The 26,598-nt window shown below is 50.6% G+C and overlaps 1 protein-coding gene across 3 annotated transcripts in view; it reads right to left on the bottom strand.

The window, feature by feature from the left end:
* Window positions 1–24,813, bottom strand: part of SMAD3 (SMAD family member 3) — a 108,210-nt gene extending 83,397 nt beyond the window's left edge. The window contains exon 1 of one of the 3 annotated variants that reach the window (XM_079129573.1): window positions 24,071–24,813. In XM_079129573.1, the coding sequence (XP_078985699.1) occupies window positions 24,071–24,276 (206 nt within the window). In that variant the 5' untranslated portion in view covers window positions 24,277–24,813. The remainder of the gene's footprint in view (window positions 1–24,070) is intronic. The other 2 variants (XM_079129576.1, XM_079129575.1) reach the window with 2 other exon arrangements.
* Window positions 24,814–26,598: the final 1,785 nt, after the last annotated feature.

Raw genomic sequence — 26,598 nt, 5'->3', positions numbered from 1 at the left:
GGGTGTGAAAAGCCCAGGTGGGGTCTTCTCCCAGGCACTGGTGGCCATGCCTGTCTTCATGGACCAACAAAGACCAAGACCAAGACCCTCTGCTCAGAGATGGAGCGCGAGGCTCATAGAGGGGCAAGTCTGGACACAGGCCTGGGAAGCAGTATGAACCCTAACAACTCTACATTCGGGAGACACACGGGGCAGTTTTGTGTCAACTACCCCATCTGATCTACACCAAGATCAGTGACAGGGAGCCAGGCAGAGGTCTGACAGGTACAACCAGTGAGTCTCAGAAAGCTCATGTGATGTGCCTCAGGACACTCTGCCAGCACAGGAAGCCAGGGCCTGGTTCTGGAATCTTTCCCTTCAACCAAGTTGCCAGACACAGGCGACAAGGTAGGGCACCCATAGGGTAGAGAAGGGAAGTCTGATGACAGAAAGCAAATTCTCGTCCAATATTCCTGCTTAGAGCAGGCTGCCAGTCCTCAAGTGTCCACCACTGATTTGTAGAGCTCGCACCTCAGGCACTGGCACGGGGGCCAATTTCCTACAGCCCAGAGGCTGCCTACTATTGCCACACTTCCTTCCCCAAAGCTCCAAAAGACCCTGCACACATGGAACATCATGCCTGTGGCTGCATCAACTCCTCATAGCAAACTCGTGGTCTGATATTTTTAGCTCTTTAACAAGAGGAAAGATGAACCCCAGCAGGGAATTGAGAGCAAGGGTGAGGCCTGACCTGAGAGGTGTGCACTCCCAACCCGCTCGGGATATAGATCCCCCACCAGTAGCACTTCCACGTCCCACCACCAAGTGACTGAGATTCTGGCATTCATGTGCAGCAGCAGCCCTCAGAGCAAGTGCAAAATACAGATGGCGGGGTCCACCCCATGGTTTCTGGCCCAACAGGCCCAGGGTGAGAATGAGCCTGCATCTCTAACAAGTACCCAGCTGATCAGCCGACCAGGGAGCACACTTTGACAACTGGCAACTGGCAACTGATAACTGAAAGTACCCACCCAACAGTGGGGGACAGGTTAGATTAAGTGTGGTGCATCCACTTGATGAAATGGTATTGTGCCGGTCCCAGACTGGTTTGCCCTCTGATCCATCCTTCATTTCCCTGTGCTCTGCTCTGTCTGCCCCAGGGCTGAGCCCTGACTTTCTAGGCCCCACATGGAAGGGTGGGGGCAGGGCACCTCTCCCCTCTCCCTTTCTACCAAGGATGGGCCTTTCTAGAGGCAGCTGATCTGCTCTAGACAGGTTCACGGTGACCCCGAACCTGGGCACTGGGAACACCAGTCCCAGTGTCCCTCCAGCTTAAAGGTGGCAACGACCTCCTGCTAAGCTCTGGGTCACCTCGCCTTCCCATGTTTGGCTTCTCAGCTTCTTTATCTCCTGTGTAACCAAGGCCCCATATTAAATTCCCTCTGTGGTAAATACTTGATGCTGTTCCTCCTTTCCTGGTCAGACTCAGGCTGAAAAAATATCTGATTTCAGCAATGCAAAAATGCTTATGCAAACACACTTCTAGAAGCCAACGTGAAAGAATTTTAAAAGGTAAAATTATGAAGGGTTTTCTTCCTCAAAAACTGTGAGAGGAGTGCTGGTTATCTATTATTATTAACATATAAAACTCATGCCCAGTATGCAATTTAAGGGAAAGCAATGAGGCTTTATGAGGAGAAGGCTGGAGAGCCATGAATTCATGACAACAAATCTAAGAAAACCAACCCCTGTACTTTCATTTCTAAAAACACCTTATTTTGGAGAAACCATGGCCACGGCCACAATGACACCAGCAGTTCCTCTGAAAGCATGGGGTGGTTATCCGGGGTGAGTGACTCACTTGCTGAAGAGGTCACATAGCATATCACGCTGGATCCTCAGCACCCAGCCGGCAGGTTACCAGCCAACCCCCAGCCCCCAGCCCTGCGTGACGGCAGGGGCAGGTCCCTCACATCAGACTCTGGCCTGGAAGGCATGCAGAGATCCCATCAGAGGAGATGAGCCAGAGGCTGCTGGTGTGCAGGGATAGTAAGTGAGGATGCTCAAAGAGGAGGAGAGGGCTGGGGGTGTGGCTCAGTTGTTGAGCGGTTGCTGAGCTTGTACAAGGCCTTGGGGTCCATCCTCAGTACCACCGAAAAGAGAGAAAGGGAGAGGGAGGGGGAGAGGGAGAAAGTAGGATGGCTTTGGTCAGCCAGGTCCACCAAGCATCATGGCAGCGACATGTGGACTGGGGTTCTGGGGGGTGGAATTAGCATCTTCTTTATCCACCATTTTGAGGGGTTTTCTCTCCCACAGGCACAATTAAAATCAAAAGAAACACACTCCATGAAACCAGATGGTAACAATACAATAAATTATAGTGGCTTCCTACGTGGGAACTCTAAGGGCCCTGGAGGAAACTACTGCCTCTGAACGTGAGCCTGAACGGGTGGTAGGTAACCAAGTGCTCAAGGAGGTGCTTGGCCAGGGGCCAAAGGCAGTGTGGTGGTCTGTTTATAAGATCTGAGCCTGACAACACCGCAGGCCAGGAGGCCCGCTGCTGTGAGTTCCTTCCAAACCCAAGTCAAGGCTGATTTGGAGCTGGGGTGCTGGGAAGGATGGAGAAGCCCTGAGGGCTTCTAGGGAACAGTCTTTCCAAAACCTGAGGGAACAGCCCAGCCTCTGAACAGTGCTCACCAGCAAGTGTGCTTGGGAAACCCAGGCTCTATTTATGGCTGTTCCCCTGGGGTTCCCTAAGCCAGCACCAGGAAGTGCTCACACCCTGCCACCTCCCACCCATTCTCCTTCCCCAGGACGCTGACATCCTCACCCAAGGGTGCTAGCCCGCTCTACCTCACAAGACAATGATCTGCTCAGGGGAAATGGCTCTTGGCCAGGCTGTCAACTAATAAGAAAAGATGGTCCAGATTCAAGCAAACCCACATATGCCCCCCCCAAAAAAAAAAAAAAAAAAAAAAAAACCTCCCAGGCATAGGACCCAGAGGTCTGATTGTAACTTGGGTTTTGCCAGTAACTCACCGTAGGCTCTTGGACGAGTCTCTGCACTCCTTGGGTCTTCAACCTGTCAAGTCTCTTCTGAACAGGGGTGAACATATGCTAGCATCTGTCTTGGACAGACACCTTCAAAGCTCCTGAAGAAGATATGAGCACTCCTATACTGAGGTTCAAAGAAGTGAAGCAACTGTCTCAAGGGTCAGTGCTACTAAGTGGAGATCTTCAACAAAATCTGACTCTAGACACCTTTATCTTCCAAGGGGCACCAAGATACTAAGTACAGCACCCCTTCAGAGTCCACCTGTCAGTCATGTGAGATAGGAAGTTCCCACCCTGAGCAAGGGGAAGCTCCATTCCTTCCCTGTGGGCCCGTCACCACCTCCTCAGAGTGGTGCCGCTCTTGGCCCACAGACATCTCCTCCCTGGCTCCCATGTGGGGCAGAGCATGCACAAGTGAGCCCTTTTGGAGAGAGTGACCGTGGGGAACAGAAGCCCATGTGGCTTCAGAGGCAAGGACAACAAACCACCATTAATGGCTCTCAAACCACTGAGTGTTCCATGTGTCACTCACTTCCCTGTCCACAGCACCCTGCTGAGGCTACCTGCTGACCACTGAGCTGCTTCCTGTTTGTGGACCCTGGGTCAAGCTTCTGCCCTTCAGCTCTCTCCACTCACTCACAGAGACTGCCACCTTCTTCCAGAAACCCTCACAGAGATGAAACGGAATCGTGTGGAAAAGTGCTTCATAAACTGTAAAGTACTGTGCACAGGAGAGGTAGTGGTGTTTGCCCTTGTTCTAGTGACAGCAACTGAAAAAGAATCCATTATTGTCCAAAAGATCTAAAGGGAACATACACAGTATGTCCATTTTTTTTTCCTTTGGAGGCAACAGAGTGTTGTCAAAGAATTCTGCCTACCAGAAGGACTGACCTCAGGCCCTGCTCCTCCCCTAACTCACCCTGTCCCTGCCCGGGGCTGCTGTAGAGATGCACAGTGGGAAAGTGTTCCGTGCACCAGTGTGCCACACATCAGCCTGCAGTAAGGCTGAGGACCATGACAGGAAGGCCCAGATAGAAGAGAATTTGGCTATTCACAAATGCCCAAGAAGTGGAAGGAGTAAATAGAAGAAAAAAAGAGAGAAAAAAGATTACTCACTGAAAACCCCCAAGGTAGCAAAAGTGTTCACAGGGAGGGCAGGCAGTGGGTTCCCAGGGGATCTCCTCCTGGGTCTCCTAATGTGGCTTCTTCAGATCTAACAGACCAAACCAGCCACACACACCCTTTAAAAAGCCCAATTTGTTGGGGATATAGCTCAATTGGTAGAGTGCTTGCCTAGCACGCACAAGGCCCTGGGTTCGATCCAGGGGGGTGGGGGGGCAATTTGCAAGAGAAAGCTGCTGGGTGCACCTCCTGCACTCTGCACTGCTTGCTTTGTGTCAAATGCTTTCTTTGGGGTCTCCTAGGGACTCTCCTTCCAGTGCTGAGGGCCCCTCTTTCTGGGCTCACTGGGCCATATTTACCCCCAGAAATGTCACGGAGGCAAAGATCTGAGGTCAGCCCCGTCCAACCCACATGCTCGGTGGCCGGAAGCTCAGCTGGTCAGGGTGGGCACTCTGAAATAGGTTTCCCAGCAAGACAACCCAAAGTGGTGTGAAAAAGAAGCAAAGCACCACTGGGATTCTTCTGCTGCCATAACCCCCTGGATGTGGGACCCTGGTCAGCTCTGCTGCTTTTGCGCCCCAACCCCCACTCTGCTTGCATGCCTCCCTTGTCCACAGGTTTTCACACTTGCTGATACACAGGGGCCTCCACTGATTCCTGCCCCAGGGTTTCCACGGTGGACCAGCTCCTACTCCCCACCTCATTTTCCCTAATCCAACAAGCAGAGCTAAGAAAGAACAGCAGTGAGCTCATCAAGAAAGCCACTTAGCACCAGCCAACCTTAAACCCATCCTCCAAGCCACTGGCTCCCAGGAGGATGGGTCCCAAGTGGAGGGCTCCCAGCACCCACACAGGCAAATAGGGAATGGGGGAAACCAACCCTAAACCAGAGCTCCCCCTGCTATCAGGTGATAATGAGGTATAAACTAACAAATGCATGTGCCCTTCCCCTCCAGCCCAAGGTTTCTATTATTCTTCTTCTCCATGAGCTGGAGTAATCAAGTCTGAGCTGTCAATCAACTGGGCAGGAGAAACTCCAAGAACCTGGTCTACACCCTGGCCTCCAAAGGGGTGGCTGGCATCACAGCAAGACAATCTCAAAGCACAGAGACCATAAACACAAAATTAAAAGGTAAAGTAAAAAGGGAGGAGATGTTTACTGGAAACTTAAGTTCTGTTGCCCAGAAAATATAGGGCTTTTTTTAAACACACACAAACATACACATATATAAAAATGCCTCTCCACCCACCCAAGAAGTATGTACTTTGCTCTATAAATGGCTTTCTTATCTGTCCCTGATTACACTCAGCTCGTGACCGGGAAACCAGGAATAAATACCCCACAGAGAATGACAGCCTTTGCCACCCCAGGGCCTAACAAAGCCAGTTCTGCATCTACTGATGATCACTGCACTGGGCAAACTTGAGTATTCTGATGCACACAAAACGCCACCACTTCAAGGATGCCAGGGAGCTCCTGCGACCCACCAACACGACAGGCCCGTGGTATCTCCGGATGCAGAGAGAAAAGACTTTCCAACTGAAACCATGCAGGAAATTAAAGTTTGCAGGTGGCAAATATTAAAGCAGAGATCTGGCAAAGGCCACTCCACACGTGCACAGCAAAAGAAAAAAAGCTAAAGGAACACAAATTCCTGAAAGGAGGAAAATTTCATGGAAGCGAGAACATAAAGTCTTTGTCGCTTGTGTCCACCAGGGCTGCTGGCCAGACAACTGGCATGATGTGAAAAAGGAGCAGACAGGCACAACTTGCAAATGGGGCCTGTGCATCTCCCATTCCTCAATGCATCTTGTCTCAAACCACTCCCTGTGGCTCCTGAAGTCCAAGAACACTCACTGTGCGGTGACAGCACAGAAGGCGTTCATTGCTCCCATCTGACAGTGGTGTATTCAAACCTTCAGGACTCCATGCTCTCTGAGGGCAGGGGCTACACTTGCCACTTCTCCAGGTGCCTTGCTCAGCTTCCTAAATGCTTAACAGACAGTTTCCCTCTGAAAAAATAGCAACTTAATCAGGTTTAAGTGTCTCCACTTGCATTGCCAGGCATGCCTGTTGCAAAGCTTCTCACCAGCCTCCTTTTTTGGTGAAACCCCTTGAGATTCATCAGGATTGACAAGTTCTCTTCACATTTCACAATTAAGTGTCCACCTTTGCATTCTCCCTACCCAAATAAGTCCATCCCTCTACCTGGACAAGAGATTCCAACCCACTGCCCTTCCCTGGTTTGGCCTCTTCTGTTGATGTTTTAATCCTGACAGCTGTGCCCATCAGATTTCTAAGTCTACCAGATGTGATTCTCTGCAGGAAACCAAGAACAACTGGACACGAACAGGAGTGTGTAGATGCTACAGCTGAGGAAGTGGCAGAACACTGCTGACCAAAGACAGAGGCCCTTCCACCAACGCGTCAGGGAACAACATACATTCCTACACGCTTCAGCGGCCCCTAGAATCCACCAGGGCGCTGCCAGGGATCTGACACTAAGGAATGCCAGAGCTGGCTGAGGCCTCTTATTTAAGTTTCGTGAATAAAGTGTGGGTGTGTGTAACGGCCCGTTCAATCCCCGCCTGCTCTACCCGCTGGCTCCACCCCACTTCATACTCTGGAGTTTCCTGAGCAGAAATAACCAACTACAGATGATCCCACGACTTCAAAGATGCTGAGAAACCACTGACCCAGAGATATGAGAGAACTGGGCTCTAAACCTCAGGGCAACTCCTCACCAACAGCAGCTGCCATTACCAAATCAACACACACCCAGAACCCAGGACTTACTTTCTGTGTGCATGTGCTTTTATTTTCCTAATCAACCACTATCACTTTCCACCAGAAATACAGGCCGGTCCCTTCAGACTGAACCGTGGCTTTACATCAGCATCTACAGCTGTGGCTCTGAGGCCTGGCTACACCCCAGAATCGATGGGAAAAATTCAAAAGGACTCACTTCCCAGTTCCCACCTGCTAGAAATTCTGAATTAACCGGCCTGAGATACTACCGTCTGAGCATCAGAATTTCTATTAGCAGTCAACGCTGAGAATCTTCTGTGGTGACCCCAACAACCAATTGTGAACGACAGGAAGAAGCCACCACAGCTTACTTTGAACCCCAAACCTCTATCCTGTCCTCAACTGCAGGCCCCCATTTCGAGTCCCTGACTGATTGTACTGTGATTCTGAAACTATCAGAATGAGTAACAGGGTCGTTTCTTTGAATGCAAGTGCAGGAATTTGAATTTTAGGGTGGAAGAAACTTTAAAATCCTGCTAAGTCAATGCCATTGGTTTGCAGAAGGGGAAGACAGAGGCTGGGTAGCAAAGTGACTCACTGGAGGTCACAAAGCTGGTACACCAGGGGCCAGGCCTCTAATCCTCTCTTTCACATCACAAGGGGCCCCTCCAGTGACAAATACCAGACAAAAATAACGTGGAAGGACTGGCCATTGCTTGCTTCTTGGTGTGCTCTCTGGGGGTCACCCTCTAGCTGCCTGATCTAAGAAAGGCCGTCTCCTCATTGGCCTTAAAACACCTGAGGGCAAAGATGGTGCTGCTCTTTAAAGATTTCTTAGCACACTGGTCAGATCACAATCCTCAAAGACTATACTTGCTGGCTGGCTGAGGTTCCTGGAAAAAGCTATTAGCAGAGAGAGTCTAACCCAGTTTTGAAAGGGCACTCTGTTGAGCTGCGGGTCTGAGAGACCAAAGCCAGCAGTGGATTCTGGTTTCTCGTGGATAAGAGAGAGCTGATTATTAGTTTCGAAATCTCTAACCAACCTGTGAACACGTTTCCCTTCCTTCCTGTATTTTTATGGTGGCACAGTTGCAATGCAGCTGGTGCCTGGCGGCCCAGGAGACCTGTGCTTGGAGCTAGTTGAGCGCTGCTCTTCATCTGCAGCCTGGCTGCCCCTGGCCTGGCGTCGGTTTTCAGAAGCAGCCTCATTCCTCATGAGGACAGGGGTATGCATGACCTTCCAAATCAAGAATGCACTTGTAGCTCCTGGCATCTGGTGACATATCCTCTACCACCACCAGCGATGGCTGCTCAGTGAATTCTGATGAATTAAACAGTGACCATGATGCAACTGAATAAGGGCAGTAAGGATCTTCTCAAGGCAGTGCGTTGATGAAAACTTAGAATTGGTCCCTGGGAAAACGCACGCATGCAGAAAACAGAAAGGAGGGGAGTCCAGAGAGGGGCCAGTGAATAACAGAACCAACACACAACTGTGAGGTTCTTTTTTTTTGGTACCAAGGATTGAACCCAGGGGCGCTAAACCACTGAGCCATGTCCCCAACCCTTTTATATATTTTACTTAGAGACAGGGTCTCACTGAGTTGCCTAGGACCTTGGTAAGTTGCCGAGGCTGGCTTTGAACTGGAGATCCTCCTGTCTCAGCCTCCCCAGCCATTGGGGTTACAGGCATGCACCACTATGCCTGGTCAAGGTTCACTCTTCAAGTTTGTCATTCTGCAGACGGAGACACCAACACCCAGGAAGTCAAGGTGACTTTCCCACAGTCATAGAGTGCACCTCCACAAGTGAGTGCAAAGGGGCCTCAGCCTCACCAGAACAGGACACTGAGCTGGCAGCACCTTTACAGTTCTTCCCTCTACACTTTGTTGAAACGAGGGACTCTGATAAGGATGAAGACCAGAGCAGCGTGGGAGGTGGAATAAGGAGAAATGGTATAAGTTCAATTTCAGGTGTTGCAGGGATTCTCAGGTCATGATGTGTGGAGCTGAGGGCCTCCAGCTCTGAAGAACTGCAGGCCTGGAAGTCACCCTCACAATGGTCACAAACGAAACCAGAGAGAAAAGTTTGACCTGCACTTTCAAATCAGGCCAGCTGGACAGAATAATGTAGAGCACATGGCTCCATTTTGTCATCACCGAGGTGAAAGCAGATAGCAAAAATTAAAAACACGGTGGTCAAACAGTGACATTCAAAAAGATCCCTGGATCAAAGCCCTTTTGTGAGGAGTGTTATTTCACCCTCCTCCTAACGGTAACCACTTCCCACACGAACCCCAGTAAGGCACCGTGCTGCCCACAAGACAGATAGAAATATGACCACACTTCCCTCTCATAAACAGACGACAGTAAACATCTGAGACCACTGGTCCACAGCGTGGTTTCACCAAGGGTTGGGGGCCCCTGGCACAGGGCCTCCAGTGTCCCACATACAGACACTTCCTCTCAATGGGAAGCCTGCACCATTAACTTTAGAACCGAGGCTGATCAAACAGAACCAGCCTCCAGCTGGGACAACTTACTCGGTTTCATGCCCAGCCTCACCTGGCCACTGCTCCTAGAAACCTGGGAATTTTCAAGGCAAGGAGCTGTTTGGCTTCCAGATGCAGGCCCTCTGCGCCCTCTGTGCCCTCTGTGCCCGACGGTGCTCTGGGGACAGGAGGGCAACCTCACAGGCCTACGCAAGTGTGCAGGCCCCACTCGCTCCACGTCAGCCAACCCACCTTCTAGATTTAGTAGTGGGGACTCTTATTTTAAATAATCAAAGCAAAAGTGGCAACTCTTGCGATCCAGCAAGGAAAAACAGGCAAACCTCAAACACACTTCTTTAGCTTTGAGATGCTCTCTGGGGTCCCAAGTTATCCCAATTCCTTGATCAGTAGGAAAAATGTGAATCCTTGCGCAGGCTGTTTCCTCAGAACTGGGATGAGGCGGCACTGGCAGACCTGAAGTGAGCTGTCAGCTCTCTGGGACAAGAAGACTCAAGGGTAGAAGGTGCCCTCAGGAACCGGCTCCGAGCTCTCCTGGGAACGTCAGCACTTTGTTTTTAAGCACCGCTCATGCATAGAATTTTTATTTTTTCATGGGTATGCTTTCAGAGAATGCATCCAGCAGATTCAAAGCAAGTGAGAGGCACCAAGGCATGAAACCTGCGTATGCTTCTGAAGCGAGATTACGTAGAAACCTTTAGAAAATTCCCCTGGGGGAAGGAGGCACTTAGCTCTGCACCCTGCCCCCACTCCATACCCAGGGGCAGGTTTTTATCTTCATTTTGTCAACAGGAAAATAAGACTGAGCAGAGAGGTAGAGACAGAAATCTGAACTGCTTGAAAAGTCCTGGCGTGGGTCACAAAATGCGTGGTCCTCAGGCCTTGTCAGAGGCCCCTGGGGTCCCCTCTGTGATTCTCACTTCCACTTGTGTCCCGGAGACGCAATTTAACACCTCTCCCAAAGCTGCCAAAGCTACCAGACTGCTATAATCTCCCCGTTAGATGCTCCAAACACAGTTACATAATTGTCTCTCCACCTCGAATGACTACAAGCCACATGAGGGCGGGAACTGGGTCCAACAGCCTCACAACACAGAGGCACTGGCACAGGTTGAGGAGGGGCTGGGAGAAGGAGAACAAGGAACGACGGGTGCTAATATTTCCCTAGCACCACACTAAGAACCCTAAGGGGTTAAAGAAATAACTGGGTCCCTGACTTCAAGAGGCTTTCGACCACCACTACATGGGCCAGACTGCATGTGCCCTGACACTGGCAGTGACGTCCCTATCACTGATGTGTCTCCGTAGACAGAGACCCCCAACTCTCGTGAAGCAGCCCTTTTCTGCCCTTGGCTGCGACTGTTTAAAGAGGTGTATCTGCAATATTGTGGCCATCTGTGGGCCACGAGGGGACAAGCGTGATGACAAAAAGCCATTCAGCTGGAGATGGCAAAGCAGAAAGAGGGAAGGCTCCTGAGACCCTCTGATGACTGAATCCTCCCTGCCTCAACTTCTTAGGGGAGAGAACAAGCCCCCACATAGGGACCTGTTCACTGGATTTCAGAGGACTTTCAGTCAGTAGCAGCCTGCTCTGGTGAGTCTGGCCCCTGACCCAGTATGCACCCTGCATCAGAGAGGGAGGGACCTAGTGACTTACTGTAGGCCTCAGCTTCTAGAAAGAGGAGAGCTATAGTAGGAAGGTCTGGAACTCAGGAAATGTGAAAGCTGATTCTAGTCTTACCCACAGGATGGCCTAGTGGTCCCTAGTGACACTGGGGTTCAGTTTCCATGATGACTCTCCAATAAACAGGAACAAAAGCAATGCATACCCTGTGGCCAAACTCACCCCACACAGGCTTCGTTGTGTCTGGTGGGTATGGAAAGGGGAAATGCACACTGTTCTATGGAGGCACCAAGGTGAATGACAGGTGGCAGCATCAGCTGAAGTTCTCCAAGCAGGTAACAAGCTCAGTTTGTGTTGACACCCCTCTTCTCTCAGTCTGTCCTCTTTGTCACCTCAGCTGCTCTCCTTTAAGTTCAGCAAACCAGGCCTCACCTGGGGTCACAGCTGGCCACAGCCGGCTAAAGACCTCCACAGACTCACACGCATCATGTGGGGCAAGAGAAGGATGAGGTTTGAATGGCTGCAAATGCCAACCCTGAGAGCACCAAGCAGCAGCAAACCAGCAATGCCTCCACACGCCCTCCACAGAACTCGGCTGGCACAGGGGCTTACTCAGGGCCACGTGCTCGCTCCACGAGCCTGGCACAGTCCATGCATTTACCACGATCAAAGAGAAAGAAAGGCATGCTTGCTGTTATTTTTAATTCCTTCCTCACCACCTCACAAAAATTCTTGAGCAAAAGGATTATCCACTGAACTTTCACCTCTCCCAGCCAATAGTATATTTGAGGCCTCAGCTCAAATGCAGCATTGGAGCCAGACAGGTCAGCCCCCAGAAGTCTCTGCTCCTGGCCATTTAACATCATTCAGGTTACACTGGGCCTAGTGGCATCTCCCAGATTTCAAAGGGACAGAGCCTGATGAGGGTACAGACATCCCCTATGTGTACCCACTTCCACCTCCACCTCCCTCCAGTCTGAAACACAACCAGATGTCCCCTGCCTCTGGCTGCAATCAATGAAACTCTTGTGCTGACTTCACTGTGCCGGATCATCCTGAAGGTCTCATCCTGTTTTAAAATACTATGTTGCCAACTTGCTGTAGACCTTAAGCCAGTCCCTTCACCTGAAGGGCAGCCACTAATTCACACCGTCCCTCTACTGGAGACATAATCTGGGAACCTGCTGATCTGGCTCTCCCTGTTCCTGTGTGCAGGGTCACAGTCACTGGTGCAGAGGCACGGGGTGGAGACCCGCTTACCCAGGTTTGCCTGCACGGCCCAGGCTCAGGTGTACAGTCGGGTCATAATTATTAATGTTGCCCTTTTCATTCTTAGAAATGTCTTGAGTGGTTTGACAAATTATATAGTCTTTCTAGATTCTGGCAGAAGGTGGTAAATCCAGCTCTGTTCCTTCTCATGAGGCCTAAGCCACTTCTCCAAATCACCTGAATCTTGGTTCTCTTGTTTACAAAATAAGGAGAATGATGCAAGTTTCATATAAGGATGAGTATGTTGTTTTTCTCAGGTGACTGTGGGGACAGAGGGCAGAGAATAGGACCAAGCTCCAGAGACTTGAGTGCAAAATTTCATTCTGTTACTGATGCCCTCGCAGCTTTAGTACACATGGATGACACACCTTCCCAGAGGGCTGCAGAGCCTCGCTGCCGTCCAGCGCACAGCCAGCGCACGGCCCAGGCAGAATGTCCCAGGCTCGCCCCTGGGAGAGACCTAGATGACATACTGAAGGCCAGTACCTCCAGCCCTGACGTCTTCAGACTCAAACACTTGATCAAAACAAGAGCAGCAGCCCAGCTGAGCTTCCAGGGCAAGAGGCGGAGCATGTGTGTGTGGAGTTCACACCCCTATCCAATCTGTGCACGCTATGATTTTCTCTGTGAAATCTGGGCCTTCACTGAGGAGCTTAAGTCCATCACTGCCGGCAGGGCTCTTCAGCAGCACTGGAGAGCTGGGCTTCACAAAGTAACAGAGGTGACACTGATTAACATTTTGTACCTTGAAAACTGCTTTTTATACATAAAGGGTCTAAATAATCGACTTCAACAAGCCTAGGGAGGGAGGTCTTATTTTCTCCATTTTACTCACGAGGGAAGAGAGGCCCAGAGGAGTTGAGGGACTGGGCCACCATATCCAGCGCCGTCAAGTCAGGCCAGGAGCAGGGATGGGAACCCAGGTGATCCTCTGCCACATGCCATCTTCATCTGACTTTCAGTAGCAGGCTCCTAGCAAGTTCCCGGAATGGTCCATGCACACTAGAACCTGTCCATGGATACACAACTCCATCTTTTAAAAACCCCTCAACTTAGATTATCAAAAACAACAACAACAAAAAAATGACTTTAAATAGATAAGGTCAATTGTAACCAATGTCTAAATGGTCAACATGACTTGTTAGTTCTCAATGACAAAAATAAATGAACAACACTGATCTAAGCAAACTATTTTACTCTCTTATTGGGAATATGTTTCTAACACACTGATACCATTTCATGAGCCTGTGGCTGCAGAGACAGCAGCAATAGGAAAGCCTGGCCTAAGGGGTCAGCCATGAAGAAATGTTGACACTGACCTGCCACAGTCCTCGAAAAGGCTGGGCCAGGCCCAGGGAGACCCGGAGAGGGGCCTGGCTCCCATTCTGGAGGCTTCGCTTAAGGACAGCAGGCAGCAGATGAAGCTCAGCAACATTCTACTTCACTTCCCAAGGAATCCATGACATGAGTCACTGGTTAATACCTGAACACTCAGCTCCCAGAGCCCTCCTGGCTGAACAACGCGTCTTCTCTCCTGAGAGCCAACAAAACACTATTTTCGACCTGGTCCAGACATAGCCTAAAGCTGTCCACATGGTGGAGTAAGGGATTATGACTCTGACCTGGATAACTCGGGCAGAAAACCTGCTGTTACTGGCCATGGGGCCAGGGGCAGAAATGAAATAGGAACAGGAGAGGCTTCAGCCACGCCACTTCCCCACTTTAAAATCTCCTGGAGGCTTACAGAGCACGGTCCAGGGGCCAAGCCTGGCCGCCCAAAGGGCTTGGCAACATCCTTCTCCCTTCCTCTCTGGCCGCTCCCTCTTCCATCCTCTGGCCACCCTGAGCTGCTCTGCTGTCCCCAGACACCAGGCCTTTTCCAGCTCTGTCTGGCTTGCTCTCTCTGCAGCCTCCCACACCTCTATCCATCCTTCAAGACCCCATTGGTACAGCACCTCCTCTGTGGACTCCCCCAGGATGGCTGCTCCTCCTCTGGGCTCTTTGACCTTTACTGAACTGCCTCCCCCAGGGGCAGAGCAACTGCACTGGTTACTGGTGTCCCTTTTGCCTCCAGACAGTTCAGAGGCAGGGCTTCATCTGTGTTCCCCAAGGCCGAGGCTAAAGTCGGTGCTCCATAAATGTTTCTCACACACAAGTGCACAGTCAGCATCCAGCTCTCTGCTCCACTCCCAGGAGGGACAGCTGTGCTAGGGGCACCTGCTCCCAGACCTGCATTTCATTCCCTCTGGTCAGGGCTCAGGGTGAGGGTGATCAACTCCTGTAGACATTCCCATAATTCTATGCATACCCTGGTGCCACCTGGGCTGGGCCTCAGTTGTGGCCACACAACTAAATGGATGGTGCTAAAAGTAGGCTTGCCACTACTATCAATGGCCCCTAAGCAAGAGCAGCCATGCAGGCCTGCATCCCGTGTCATATTTCAAAGAGAGAGACTGAGGGAACAAACTGTGAGCTGGAATGTGTCCCAGCATCCTACCTTGACAGATAGCTTAACGTGACCTAGAAGACCAGGATCGATCTTGGAATTTTCTGATCTCTTGGCTTCACAATGGAATGGGGAGGCCCACGAAGAACCAGCCCTGGGTCACAACCTACTCCCAGCATCATCTTCCACTTTGGGGGCCTCACAAACACCATTTGGATTCCCCAGGACATATGTCCCAGATCCAGCTGATCCCTCCGCCAGGCCCCTGCACCTCCCACCCAGCACCCAGGCCCACAGGTGCACCCACTGTCCATGGCAGACACTGTCTGACCTCAGGCAGAGGGGCCTGAGGAAGAGGCCCAGGTAGGACTTAAAAGCAGACACTGGAGCAGTGAACTGAAGGGTCAGAGTCCCGGGTACAGTCTAGATGGAGGAGGTGCAGGTTTGAGATGGGCCTGTCCCTTGGCCCTACACACTCCTTGCCCTATGAAGAGAGGTCTGGCCAGGGGGAGGGCCAAGCCGTGACTTCCTAGGCTCACACAGCTCTAGGGGCAGTCAAAAGTCCCACCACCCAGGTCCAGGCCATTGAAGAGCTGTGAGTGTCTGAAGCTGACCATTCTCGCTTAATAGCCCAAAATGGGGCCATAGTACTTCAGGGAGAGCCGGAACTGCCTCCCAACCGGGTCTCGAGAAAACACCAGCAACAATAAACATCACACGCTTCCACACACTTACGGGCAGCTATCGGTGACCAGCGCGTGAGTCACGGCCTTTCTGCTTCAGGATCTTGCCCATCCCCCACCCCAGCAGCACTGATTCATCAAAGTCTGTTTTCAGTACTATTATTTTTAGTCAGCCAAACAGTTTTAAAAATGGCAGTAGAGAAGGTGAGCAGGGAAGGAAGAACCACCAAAGAATATGAATTGTTTGTCTTTCAACAGCCCTAAATCAACAAGCAGCATGGTGGCGGTGTACTCTTGAGGTCCTCTAAATGGTGAACCCTGAGCACAAGGGGTCACAGGGGTCCCCTGCTAAAGCTGATTGACACCATAAGCCCAATTTCTCCCTTGAAAGGAAAAAACGAGCATTCACTGAACACCTACTATGTGCTATGAGCTACAAATACCAAGTCCTTGATCTAGCTTATCTCATTTAGGTTGATTTATATGGGACAGGTGGTCCCAACCCCATTTTACAGAAGGGGATACTGGGTCTCAGTAAGTTGAAGCTCTGAGGCCACCACATGGCTAGTAGCTGTCAGACTCAAAGGGACCACTCTTTCTGTGTTACTGTGCATTTCCTGTCCTCCTCTACCCCGTGCTCCCCAGGTAACATGTGAAGAACCTTCTGGAGAGAGGGAAATGGCTACACACAAAATGTAAAGGGGTAGCGGAGCAAACTCAAATCCTCCCTATCCTCTCGCAAGTGTAGAGAAGTGAAATGCACCTGGAGTCTGAATCCACTAAGGCTAGCAAAGATTACAACAGGAGAGAATGAAGGCGAAGGAAAAACCCAACGTCCATCATCAGCTCAGCTCTCAGCCACTCGTAGCTACTCAAAAAGTCCTTTCTGGATCCGTTATTTGGGTTTAGCCCAGAGGTGATTTTTTAAGGAAAAAATGCCTTTTGGCATTTTTGAGCCGTGACAGCGTTAAAAAACAGACCTTTAAAAAACACACACCCAAAAAGCATTACTATTTCTCAAAAGCCTGGTTCTCAAAAAAAAAATAATGGTGGCCCCTCCAAGCTACAACTCCGCCGCCGGGGAGCTGGTGACACAACGCTTAACCTGAAAGCCACAAGGCTGATCGCTCTGCAGGTTTCCACGGCAAACCCACACGCAGTGTTTCTTAAACAATATCCCAGACCTAAACGCCCAGCAAAGCACTCAGGAGAAAAACTCGCCAGCCCTGAGAGCCATGTGACACAGAGAAGGAGCTGCTTGCGGAAGAAACTCACTTTTCATTTCCCAGCTGGGGTTTCAACTTGTAACCTCCACGCTGCCCGACAAAAGGCTTGTGCTTACGCAATCAAGTGTAGTCTTTCTTTATATAGATGTTTGAAAATAAATAAAGGAAGCTTCCTGGGTAAACGCTGACATATGAGCAAACATTTTCCGCAGGTATCCTCCATAATGCCTACCTCTTACATGTTACCATTTTTAGGCATCTGTGGTCATTAGTTTAAGAAAACTTCCTGCTCTGAGAATAGCTGAAAATAGCAACAAAGGAAGAAAAATTGCTCACAGCATCGCAAGACACACAGCCTCCTCGTCTTTATCCTTGGGGTCAATTATTTTCATATTCCTTTGTAGTTAAATTTCACTGATTTAGACTCCCAGGGAAGGAAGAAGTAGGGACAACAAAGGAGGAAAACAACCAAATTGAAGACTGAGTTGCAGTTTTATTATTTTCATTTACATAAACTGACACCAAGCTAAAAGGTCTTAGAACACTAATATTTAAGATCTGAGATTCACTGAATGGCTGCTGTGTGCAAACAAGAGTGTCCAAAATGCTTACGTGAAGATCGAGTTAGAGAAGTCTTCCACTACAGCTTGTCCGGTCTCTTTTCCACTTGAGAATATCTCAGGCCCAGAGAAGTTATGTGACTTGCCCCAGGTCACACAGTTAATCCAAAACAGAGTTAAGTCTAGAACCTACCCAAGTCTTCTGCCTATTGCCCCCAAAACCTTGCTTATCAGTAATTTTTCTCTGGTAGCATTTATGGGGAGGAAAAAACCTGCTAAAGAAACGTTAGCATAGTCCAGAATTAGCCGAACTTCCTAATTAATAGGCTTCTACTGTGTTTTCATTTTAAACTGAGTCTCTCTGTCAAAACATTGTGTAGCAGTGGGCCACTGTGCCAGGCTGCCGTGTACAGCAGGGGCCTCTGATCAGCAGCAGCAGAGTGTGGCCCGGTGCTGCAGATTTGTTGTTCCTCAAACTGTTAATTAAGTTAAAACAAAGAATAATGTTTTACACACACACACACACACACACACACACACACACACACACACACACGCACACACAGAGTTACCTTTGTCAGGAGTAAATAAACTACAGAGCTTGGGGGATTTGATTTCTTAACACCAAGAAAACCGTATTTACAAATTAGCTCTAGACTGAACACACACAGCATTATTACAACTCCAAAGAACCTGTGTTCACCAGCCAGTGAACTAGAGGCTACAGAAAGGCAGGGATGGTACCCGCCTCATTCACTCTTTAGTCCCTGTTACCCAGCACAGGGGGACAGCATTTGGCAGGTACATTGAAGGAAAGGGTAAGAATGAACTGAACAAGGTCTTTGGATCTTCTTGTTTCTAAAACTTGAAATGGAGTGAAATTAAAAATGGAACTCCAGTAGGGTGGGCTTAGCATGACAACTTTCAACAATTTCCAGGAACTACTGTGCTTGAAGATGGTATGGGGGGATTCGAAGACTGTCTGTTGCCCCTGGCCCAGGAGCTTCTCAGGGGGCAAGAGAAGATACAGCCCTTCTCAGGAAGCAGCTGTCCGGTCCACACAGCACTCACTACTGTATCTGCAAAAGGCTGCTAAGCTCCTGGGAACTCCCGCAGGCCAGACCGCCTGCCCTAGGCGGCTCCTGGGCAGAGCTCCTTCCAGCCAGTCAGTCCTATCAGATGTGAGCTGATAGGAATGGAGGATAGGAAGGAATGGAGTCGTTTTCTTATTTTGCTTTTAAGCAGTCACTACAGGAAAGGAGACAAGGGCAAAACTTAATTAGAGCATTCCAACCTCACAGAACTTAATGCATTGACAGGAGGCTGGCAGGGAGGTAGAGAAGGCAGAGAAGGTAATAGGAGAATCCTATTTATTTCATAAAGGAGCTCTCGCAGAATAATAGCTATACAGTGCATCACATGGCATTAAAACCGCCTAATAAATTAACCAGTAGAAATTAATGGTCGTTCAGTGCATTAAATCCATGTTAATCTTATTTCCATTGTAATAATACAGCCATCACAAGTTTACATTATTAAACCAATGTTTATTTTTTCAAAACTCATTTTAATTGGATTCCTGATGTGATAAACGAGAACCAAATTCTGTAGATTTCATCAACTTCTTGCATTTCTCATCAAAACTAAGTGACTACTGTATTCATCAACTTTTTCCCATGATTAAAATGATCATTTAAAACTAGATTCTTGCAAAGGATTTTTAAAAACACATTATTAAAAGTTCTCACGTCTATTCAGAAACTCAGGCTTACAAAACTTATTTTCATGAAGTGTTAACCAGAGAAATAAAATGCTAGGTCACATCCAAACTGAAATGCTAAGCCTCCACAACCATCTGCAAGTTGTCAACTCTTTATTTTTATCATATTTTGGAGCTAAGTTATCTCAAGGCCCTGCTCCCATTCATTCAGGGAACCTGAATTTCAGGTTTACAGTAATATATTACTTTTTACTTGAAAGAGGAAACACTTAACAGTGCAGTAAGATGCAGCCCCCAAGTCACGCTAGCCTTTCCATGCAAGTGACTCGGTGACATTCACAGCAGCACTCAGTCTAATAAAAAGCAAAAGTTAAACATGTTCTTATTCTTGTGGGAAATTCTCCCCATGAACCAAAATGTTCCCATGATCATAATTCTGGTCCTCTTCTTGGTTTCCCATCGGACACTGATTTGCTGCCTCTACACCTCCTCCCACAGACAGCTGTGTGTCCCCCTACTGCCAGGTACTCTATGTGTCCCTTGGCTGTGACTCTGCCCTATATTTTGGGGCAAGTCTGCCCCCTGCCCTAAACAGCAGCTCCTTGAGCACAGGGGCCCTGTTTGGTCATTACAGGAGGGACCCAATACACGACTGAATGATTCCATCATGAATGCGCAATACAGACAGAAGCCTAAACATACACATCTCTCCAGCTCTCTGGTTTACAAAACATTTCCACAGGTTTTATCTCATCCTGATTGTACAGGTTCAGACAGGAAGGCTCTGAAGCATTAAGTGAATCCCCAAATCCACGCAGGTAGTAAAATGGCAGGTGCAGGACCTAAATTCCAAGCTTTCCCAGGGAAAACAGATGGCAGTCATTACTTAATTTTCTACCACAGTGACTTCTACAACATTTAAAAGGTGCATCACAGTCCCCAGCTCCGCAAAATCCCTCCATACCAGATCTCATATTTCTTCTGATTGCTGAGAATACAAAAGAAAGAGCAATTCACTTAAATAACATCCTATTCATGGTTCCCTTACTGAAGTATAAGCTCTCCACAAGGGACCTTCTCAAATTTAACTCTGCACCCTCCCATGGTGCCTGTAGTATTGACTCAGATATGGGAGAGGTCTAATAAATATCAATCAATCAACAAAATCTAGTCCTGTTATATCTGATGGGACCCAGTGAGTAAGATGTTGTGTGTGACACACAGCAGCCTAAACAGCAGCTCCCAGGTGTAAGCAGTAAGGACCAAGGTCCCAGACATACATCCAGGGAATGTCAAGCGGCTCCTAGGTTCAGCCACAGCTCAGGATCAGCCCCCTGGTCAGCTTCTCATTGTCCTGCAGGCCCTCCTCTCCCCAGAACCCATGTGGAGTGCCCCTCATCACGGTCAACAAGAGCAAGGGAAAGATGGACGGCCTCCCTGGAGGCTGAAAGTGGCTCCCTGCCAGCGGTTCACACCAGAGGTGGGAGGATCCAGACGCTAGAGAAATCCGAAAGGTACTGAAGAGGGCACCCCAGCAGCTTGGTAACTGGTCTGTGCCAGAACCCTGAGAAAGGAGTATTAACTAGGAGGCTCTTTTCCTCTCTCCCTCAGGCAAAAGGAGCTTGCAAAATCCTAGGAGATAACAGGAGGCTATACAAAAAGATCAGGTGCACAGGGAGGGAGGGAGGGAGTGAAGGAGGGTGGAGATGCTGTGGGTGAGACCCAGTGTTCGGTTCGCTTCTCCCTTTGGTCTCTGGGTTTAACACTGACACAAGAAAGCCAAAATTCCCTTCCAAACCTGAACCAACTGGATTCTACTGTTGGAAGCTTATCAGTGTCTTCCCCCGGTCACCCAGTACTGTATTAAACCCAAAGGAACTCTACCACTGAGCTCTATTCTCCAGCCCTTTTTTTCTTTTTAATTTTTTTATTTTGAGACAGGGTCTTGCCAAATTGCCCAGACTGGCCTCCAACTTGCAATCCTCCGGCCTCAGCCCCCTGAGTAGCTGGGATTACAGGTGTTCCCCACTGTGCATGACTACTACAACTTGTCAGTGTATATGAGAAAAGGAAGGTTTAAGCATGTTCAACCCTTATGACTGACCTAACATTCCCTCAGCGACAAATTCTGCCCATCCACCACATCTCTGTATCCTGCTAGCCACTTTGTCCTCTATCGAAACCAAGCCCTCTCCACTTTGCTGGTGCCCATCTTTGCAACAGTCCTAAGCCTGTATGCCAGTAAGTCTGCATTACTCCCACTGTCCTGATCACTAAAATGTCTCAAGCCAGGGCAACAGAGAAACCCCATTCAGTGTGGAAATCCCTAGTATCCAGCTGTAATTGCCAAATGTTGCCACTGTTGTTCACACTTTCATATTAATCAAAATCTGCCTGTCATAATCTCTTTAGACTAAGGGCTCCTTAAACCCCGGAGTCCAGATCTTGCAGTGTTCTGAAGCACCCCATGCCCCATGCCACACACAGGGGGATGACAGTTAAACGTTTTCCTTTGTCTGCTTTCCAAAGCCCTGGTTCTCAAAGTCAGTATGAAGACAGCAATGTGACAAACAACCAACAGGGCTTGGCAGATGTATACATATGGCTTGTATAAGGCCAGTTGGCCACCTCCCCAACACCTGGTAGTTTTCTACCCATGACCAAGATGGCAGCAGCTGTCTCCAGGGAGATAAGGTGGCTTGGGCAAAAAATTCAGGGATGGAAATTCATTTTGTCTGGATCCACCCAAGTACCTGGGTTTCTCTAGCTGAGAAAAGATTTTATTTATATACATCTGCTTAGGTCTGGGAGGCGGGGAGTGTGGTTCAGTGGCAGAGTGCTTGTCTACTGTATGCAAAGCCCTGGGTTCCATCCCCACCACCACAAATAAAAAAAAAAAAAAAAAAAAAAAGGAAACGAAAAAAAACTCCTTTAGCATTAGTCCTCTCCAGGTAGGCAGATGTCCCAGTCCTAACAAAGTCAGGAGAAGGGGCAGGCTGGCTTGAATTCTCAAACATTCCAAGGGGTCACAAGCCTCAGGCCATGGAAGAGGGAAAGGCAGACCACAGCAAACCCCCATCCCCAGCAGGAGGCAAACTTTTACCAAGGCAAGGCCTCTCCAAGCTGTCACCAGCCCAAAGGTTAAAGTATCACCTTCCCAGCAGAGATCCACACCGCCTGCCCCAGGCCTACGGTGCTTCAGCACTCAGCAGAGAATGCTCAGAGCAGCCTCGGCAGCAAAGGAGCACCTTGGGTTGGAATGCCACGTCTGCCTGGTCCAGTCTTTCCGCCTCTCTCCTCCAAAGTTTTCTCCACTTTAAAAACGAGATCATCTTAGACTCCCTTATCTATTTTCCGGAGCTTGGTTTTTTTTCTTTCTGTCTTTCTTCAAGGACCTCATAAAACCATGTGAAAGCGCTATGTAAATTGTGAAACACTTTCCACAGCTGTGTGTTTTATAATTGATACCACTTCTTTTCTGTTTCAATGCATGAAGCATTTGTCCTCACTGCACACAGGCAGATTAGGAGAAGGCAGCTTTTACAGACCTCCTCCTCAGATAGAGAGGTATCACACTCACACACTCAACTTCCCCAGCAGAACCAAAAGAATAAAGAATTAAGAATCACAGCTGGCACCAAATCCCAGATTTCTCTGACCATCACATCACCTCCTCTGAAGTCAATTCTGGCTCCTGATCACTCGCCCAGAGCGCACTCCCCAGACAGCACACCGCATTCCCTCCCCCTTTATTGACTGGATCCACCCAGTTTTTTAAAAAACTATTTTTTAAGTCAGCATTCCCACCATATGTGGCATTTATTTCCAGGGAAGGCGAGCCCTGGGTTCCCATGGACAGATGTTGCTTTGTGCCTGCTTGAAACGGCTGGCAGCTTCTGCACAGCTGCCCCAAGCAGGTGGCCAAGGATGGAGTCTACCCCTGGCCCAGAAGGGAGAAGGACAATTTCTGCCAAACTCAGGCCCTAGGAATCCTGTATTCATCCTTCTGCAGCCTGGGACCCCCAAGAAACCCACCCTCCACCCAACGACACACACTCTCTCACCCTTGGTTCAGAATCAGGCTTTAAGGGGACTGAGGGGCAGAGACAGGAGATCAAGGTACTTCGGCCCCAATCCTCTGCCAGGCACAGCTAAGCTCAGGAAGACCCTGGGAGTGGAGAGAAAAGTCAATGACCCCCTCTATCAGCCATCTGTGAACTCCAAAACGACCTAGCTAGCGCGATGGAAGAATAAAGGAGGTCCGGACAGATGGCAAAGCGCTTTGGGAAGGAGGGCTGTACAGGAATGTGAGGGCCCAAGCGAGGCCGCTTTGGGGCGTGTTTTGTTATCTGTCCGATGCTGGCCTCTTCTCTTCTATCGATATGCAGTCTCGGACTAAAAAGAAGGCAGAAAGTCAGGAGTGGGGTGGGAACGGGGGGAGAAGACCCTATTTTCTGCCACATGTCTCTCCCACTTGAAAGTCAGAGCTCCGTGCTGCAACTAAAGTGCGTGCATGCACAGGGGGCGGGAGACTGGCACAACCGAGTCTAAAAATACTCGATAAAAATGCTAATCCCAAAGGCAAAGAAAGAACGAAGAAGGAATCTGTCAATCACCAGGCTCCCGCTCCTCACCCACAGCCCCAGCTGTACCGACTGCATTCCTGTAGAGGAAAGAAGTGGGGGGACAGCACTGAAGAAAAGAAAGGGAGAGACACCACCACCTCCACGAGCGCGGGCCGCCGCGGGGCGGGAGGCGGCGGCGGAGGAGGGGCTCGGCCCGCGGAGCCGAACAAAGCGGGCCTCAACTTGGAGCCCGCAGCTCCAAGGATGGGGATCCAATCCCAGAAGCACCCCCTTTCCCGGAGGTAGAAAACAAATGTGAGGTCTGGAAATCAGAGTGCCGCGTGGAAGCCCCAGGCTCTGAATCTGGGCAAATTCAGAGGTTTTGTTTGGGGTCTCTCCACTCCCTCCCTGCCCGCACTCACCCCCTTACACACATACATACACGCACGCACGCACGCACGCACACACTCGCACTCCTACTCTTTCCAACCCAGTCGGGCCTGCCCCGCCGCACCAGGGGGCTGGGCCGGCGCTTCCCCCCCGGGTCTTCCAGGGGCCCCCCACCTGGGGATGGTGATGCACTTGGTGTTGACGTTCTGCGTGGTGATGGCCTTCTCCAGTTCGTCCAGCTGCCCCGTCTTCTTAAGCTTCTTAACCAAGCTCTTGACTGCCTTCTCGCACCACTTCTCCTCCTGCCCGTTCTGCTCGCCCTTCTTCCAGCCCAGCAGGCGCTTCACGATCGGTGGGGTGAAGGGCAGGATGGACGACATGGTTGGGGAGGGAGCGCAAGAAGCAAGGGGCGCCCCCGGCGGGGCTGGGCGCGGCGGGACGCCGGGGGCGCGGAGCCCGGGGCCGGCCGCGCCGCCCAAACTTCGCCTCAACTCTTGGCGAACTTGCCGGTGCGCCGGGCCGGGCCGCGGCGCTGCAGCCTGCGGGGCTCCGCGCACGGCCCTGCGCCCGGGCGGCTCCGGCGAAAGAGAGAAGAGCTGCGCCGGGCAGGCGGGCCGGCGGACAGCAGCGGCGCCGGATCGGGAAGGCCCCAATCGCGGGGCGGAGGCGGCGGCCGCGAGACTCGGAGTGGCAGCAGAAAGTTTGGGTTTCCGCACGGAGTGGCTGTTTGGGTGCCGCCTCCGGGAAGGAAAGTCCAGCCCCCAGCCAAACTTTGCTCGCTTCGCTCGCTTTGATGCGCAGATCCCTCCGCCTCTGCGGCCTCGCCTCCCCGCTGCCCTCCTCCTCCTCCTGCCGGCTCGCTCGCTCGCTGCTGGGCCCGTCCGGGGCGTGCGCCGCGCTCCCGCTCCCGCCCGCTCCCAGTCTATGTTTCATGCAAATCCGCGTGCAGCCTCCTTTCCAAGCGCTGTCACCGCCCCCTCGCCGCCGGGGCTCCCCGCCTCCTCCGCCGCCTCCTCCCTCGGGCGCCCTGCCCGCCCCCAGCTCCCGGGAGGACACCCGCCTGCCCCCGCCCTGCGCCCAACACGCCCACGTGGGCGACCCGGCACCGCTGCGGCCCCGGCCCGAAGCCGTGCGGGCGTGGGGAGGAAGTTCTGGGAGTGGGGTGGCAAGAGGGGCCCCTGGCGGGAAGGCAGAGCTCGGGCCTCGCGTCCGCTCCCGGATCCCAAGCTGAAGAAGCTCGGTTGCAGTTGCGGACCGGAGAGGGTTAGACTCGCTGCTAACCAGCGCCGTCGGCCAGCCCTAAGAAGACCGGGACCCAGTACGCGGAGTGCGCGGAAGGTTCGAGGCCCTGGAAGTCGGGGGCCTTGGCTGGCGCCAACGACCCGGGGGCTGTTTTTATTTTCTCAGCGATGAGATCACTCCGACTGACAACCCCGAGGCTGTGTGCGGAGCAGGGAGTCGGGAGGGGAAAAAGTAGACTCTAAGAAGTGGAGAATTGGGGACCCCAGTGACAACCTGAACAATTGCTGGAGTCCGGGGTCTCTTGGGCCTTTTGAACCAAGCACTTGTTAGAAAATGGGCCTCAGAGACAACTGTTGAGTTCATGAAGAAATGCGTTGCGGGGGTGATTTAGAATTTTATCTGGGGGGCAATTTACCCGGTATTGGAGAAACTCATGATACAGAAAGGATCTGAAATTCGATACCCAATAACTAGGAGAGGGAGCTTTGTTGCCAAACCAATCAACAAGAAAGGGCGGGGGACAGAGAGGAGTACTTGGAAGTTTATATGCTTTTAAGTTAGCTTAGGTGGGAAGCCCAGGAACACTGGCACATTGGAGCGCTGCGGGGCTTTTCTTCCACCAGCAGAATTCAGGGGCCTCTGCCCACAGGCCCTTCAGCGCCTTCCTCCTACGGCCGCCTCCCCTATCAGGCAGCCCGGCGGCTAAGGCTTTTGTTTGTTTTTAAGAGCAGGAAACCCCCCGTGGTGAGAAAAGAAGTTATCTGCAAACCCTGGAGCCGGTGGGGAGTTACAAAGCTCTGTGAGGTGTGGCCGGATCCACAAAGTCAGCTCAGACGCTGCAGGGGCCTTGCCCTTTCACAGAGGATGCCTCCCACAAGCTGTCAAGGTCTGCAGCTTCTCCTTCCTCTCCAAACTCCCTGCTTGCTGAGACCTGGAAGGAGAAATCTTGAGCCCCAGTGGAGCTGCTGGTCCTATTTGTTGGTGGCAGCTCTAGTCTTCCCTTTTGCTCTCTTATTCCCAGCCCTTATCAAGAGAGACAAGGACTGAACGCGGTTGGCATTTATTAATTGCTGTCTTCATTCCAGGTAGCCCAAGTGTTGTCCTCTGAAGTAATCTGCACATAGTCCCTGAAGTAGATGTCCTTATTCCTCACATCTAGGGATGAGGCACCCTCAGGATCCCACGTGGCAGAGCTGGGACTTGAGCTCAGGGCTTTGTGAGGCCTTAGTCCACGAAATTTCCACTGCATCCAGATGCCTCATAGAGCAAAGCAGAGATGACTTAAGAGAGCTGTTTGCAAAACAAAAGTTCTTTTTACAGGCACACTATTGTGAGAATTTAAGAAATGTTTGCTTGTGGTGACATGGGGCTACAAATAGCTTTCCCCACAGCCTCCTAGTTCTGCTGTGAGACCCTAATGTGAAAGCCTCACAGAGAGCCAGTAGCTGTGGAGTAGTAGA

This window comes from Sciurus vulgaris (assembly GCF_902686455.1).
Source record: "Sciurus vulgaris genome assembly, chromosome: 2".
Classification (NCBI taxonomy): Eukaryota; Metazoa; Chordata; class Mammalia; order Rodentia; family Sciuridae; genus Sciurus; species Sciurus vulgaris.
The sequence above is the reverse complement of the archived record's forward strand: the minus strand, read 5'-3'. Positions and strand labels throughout refer to the sequence as shown.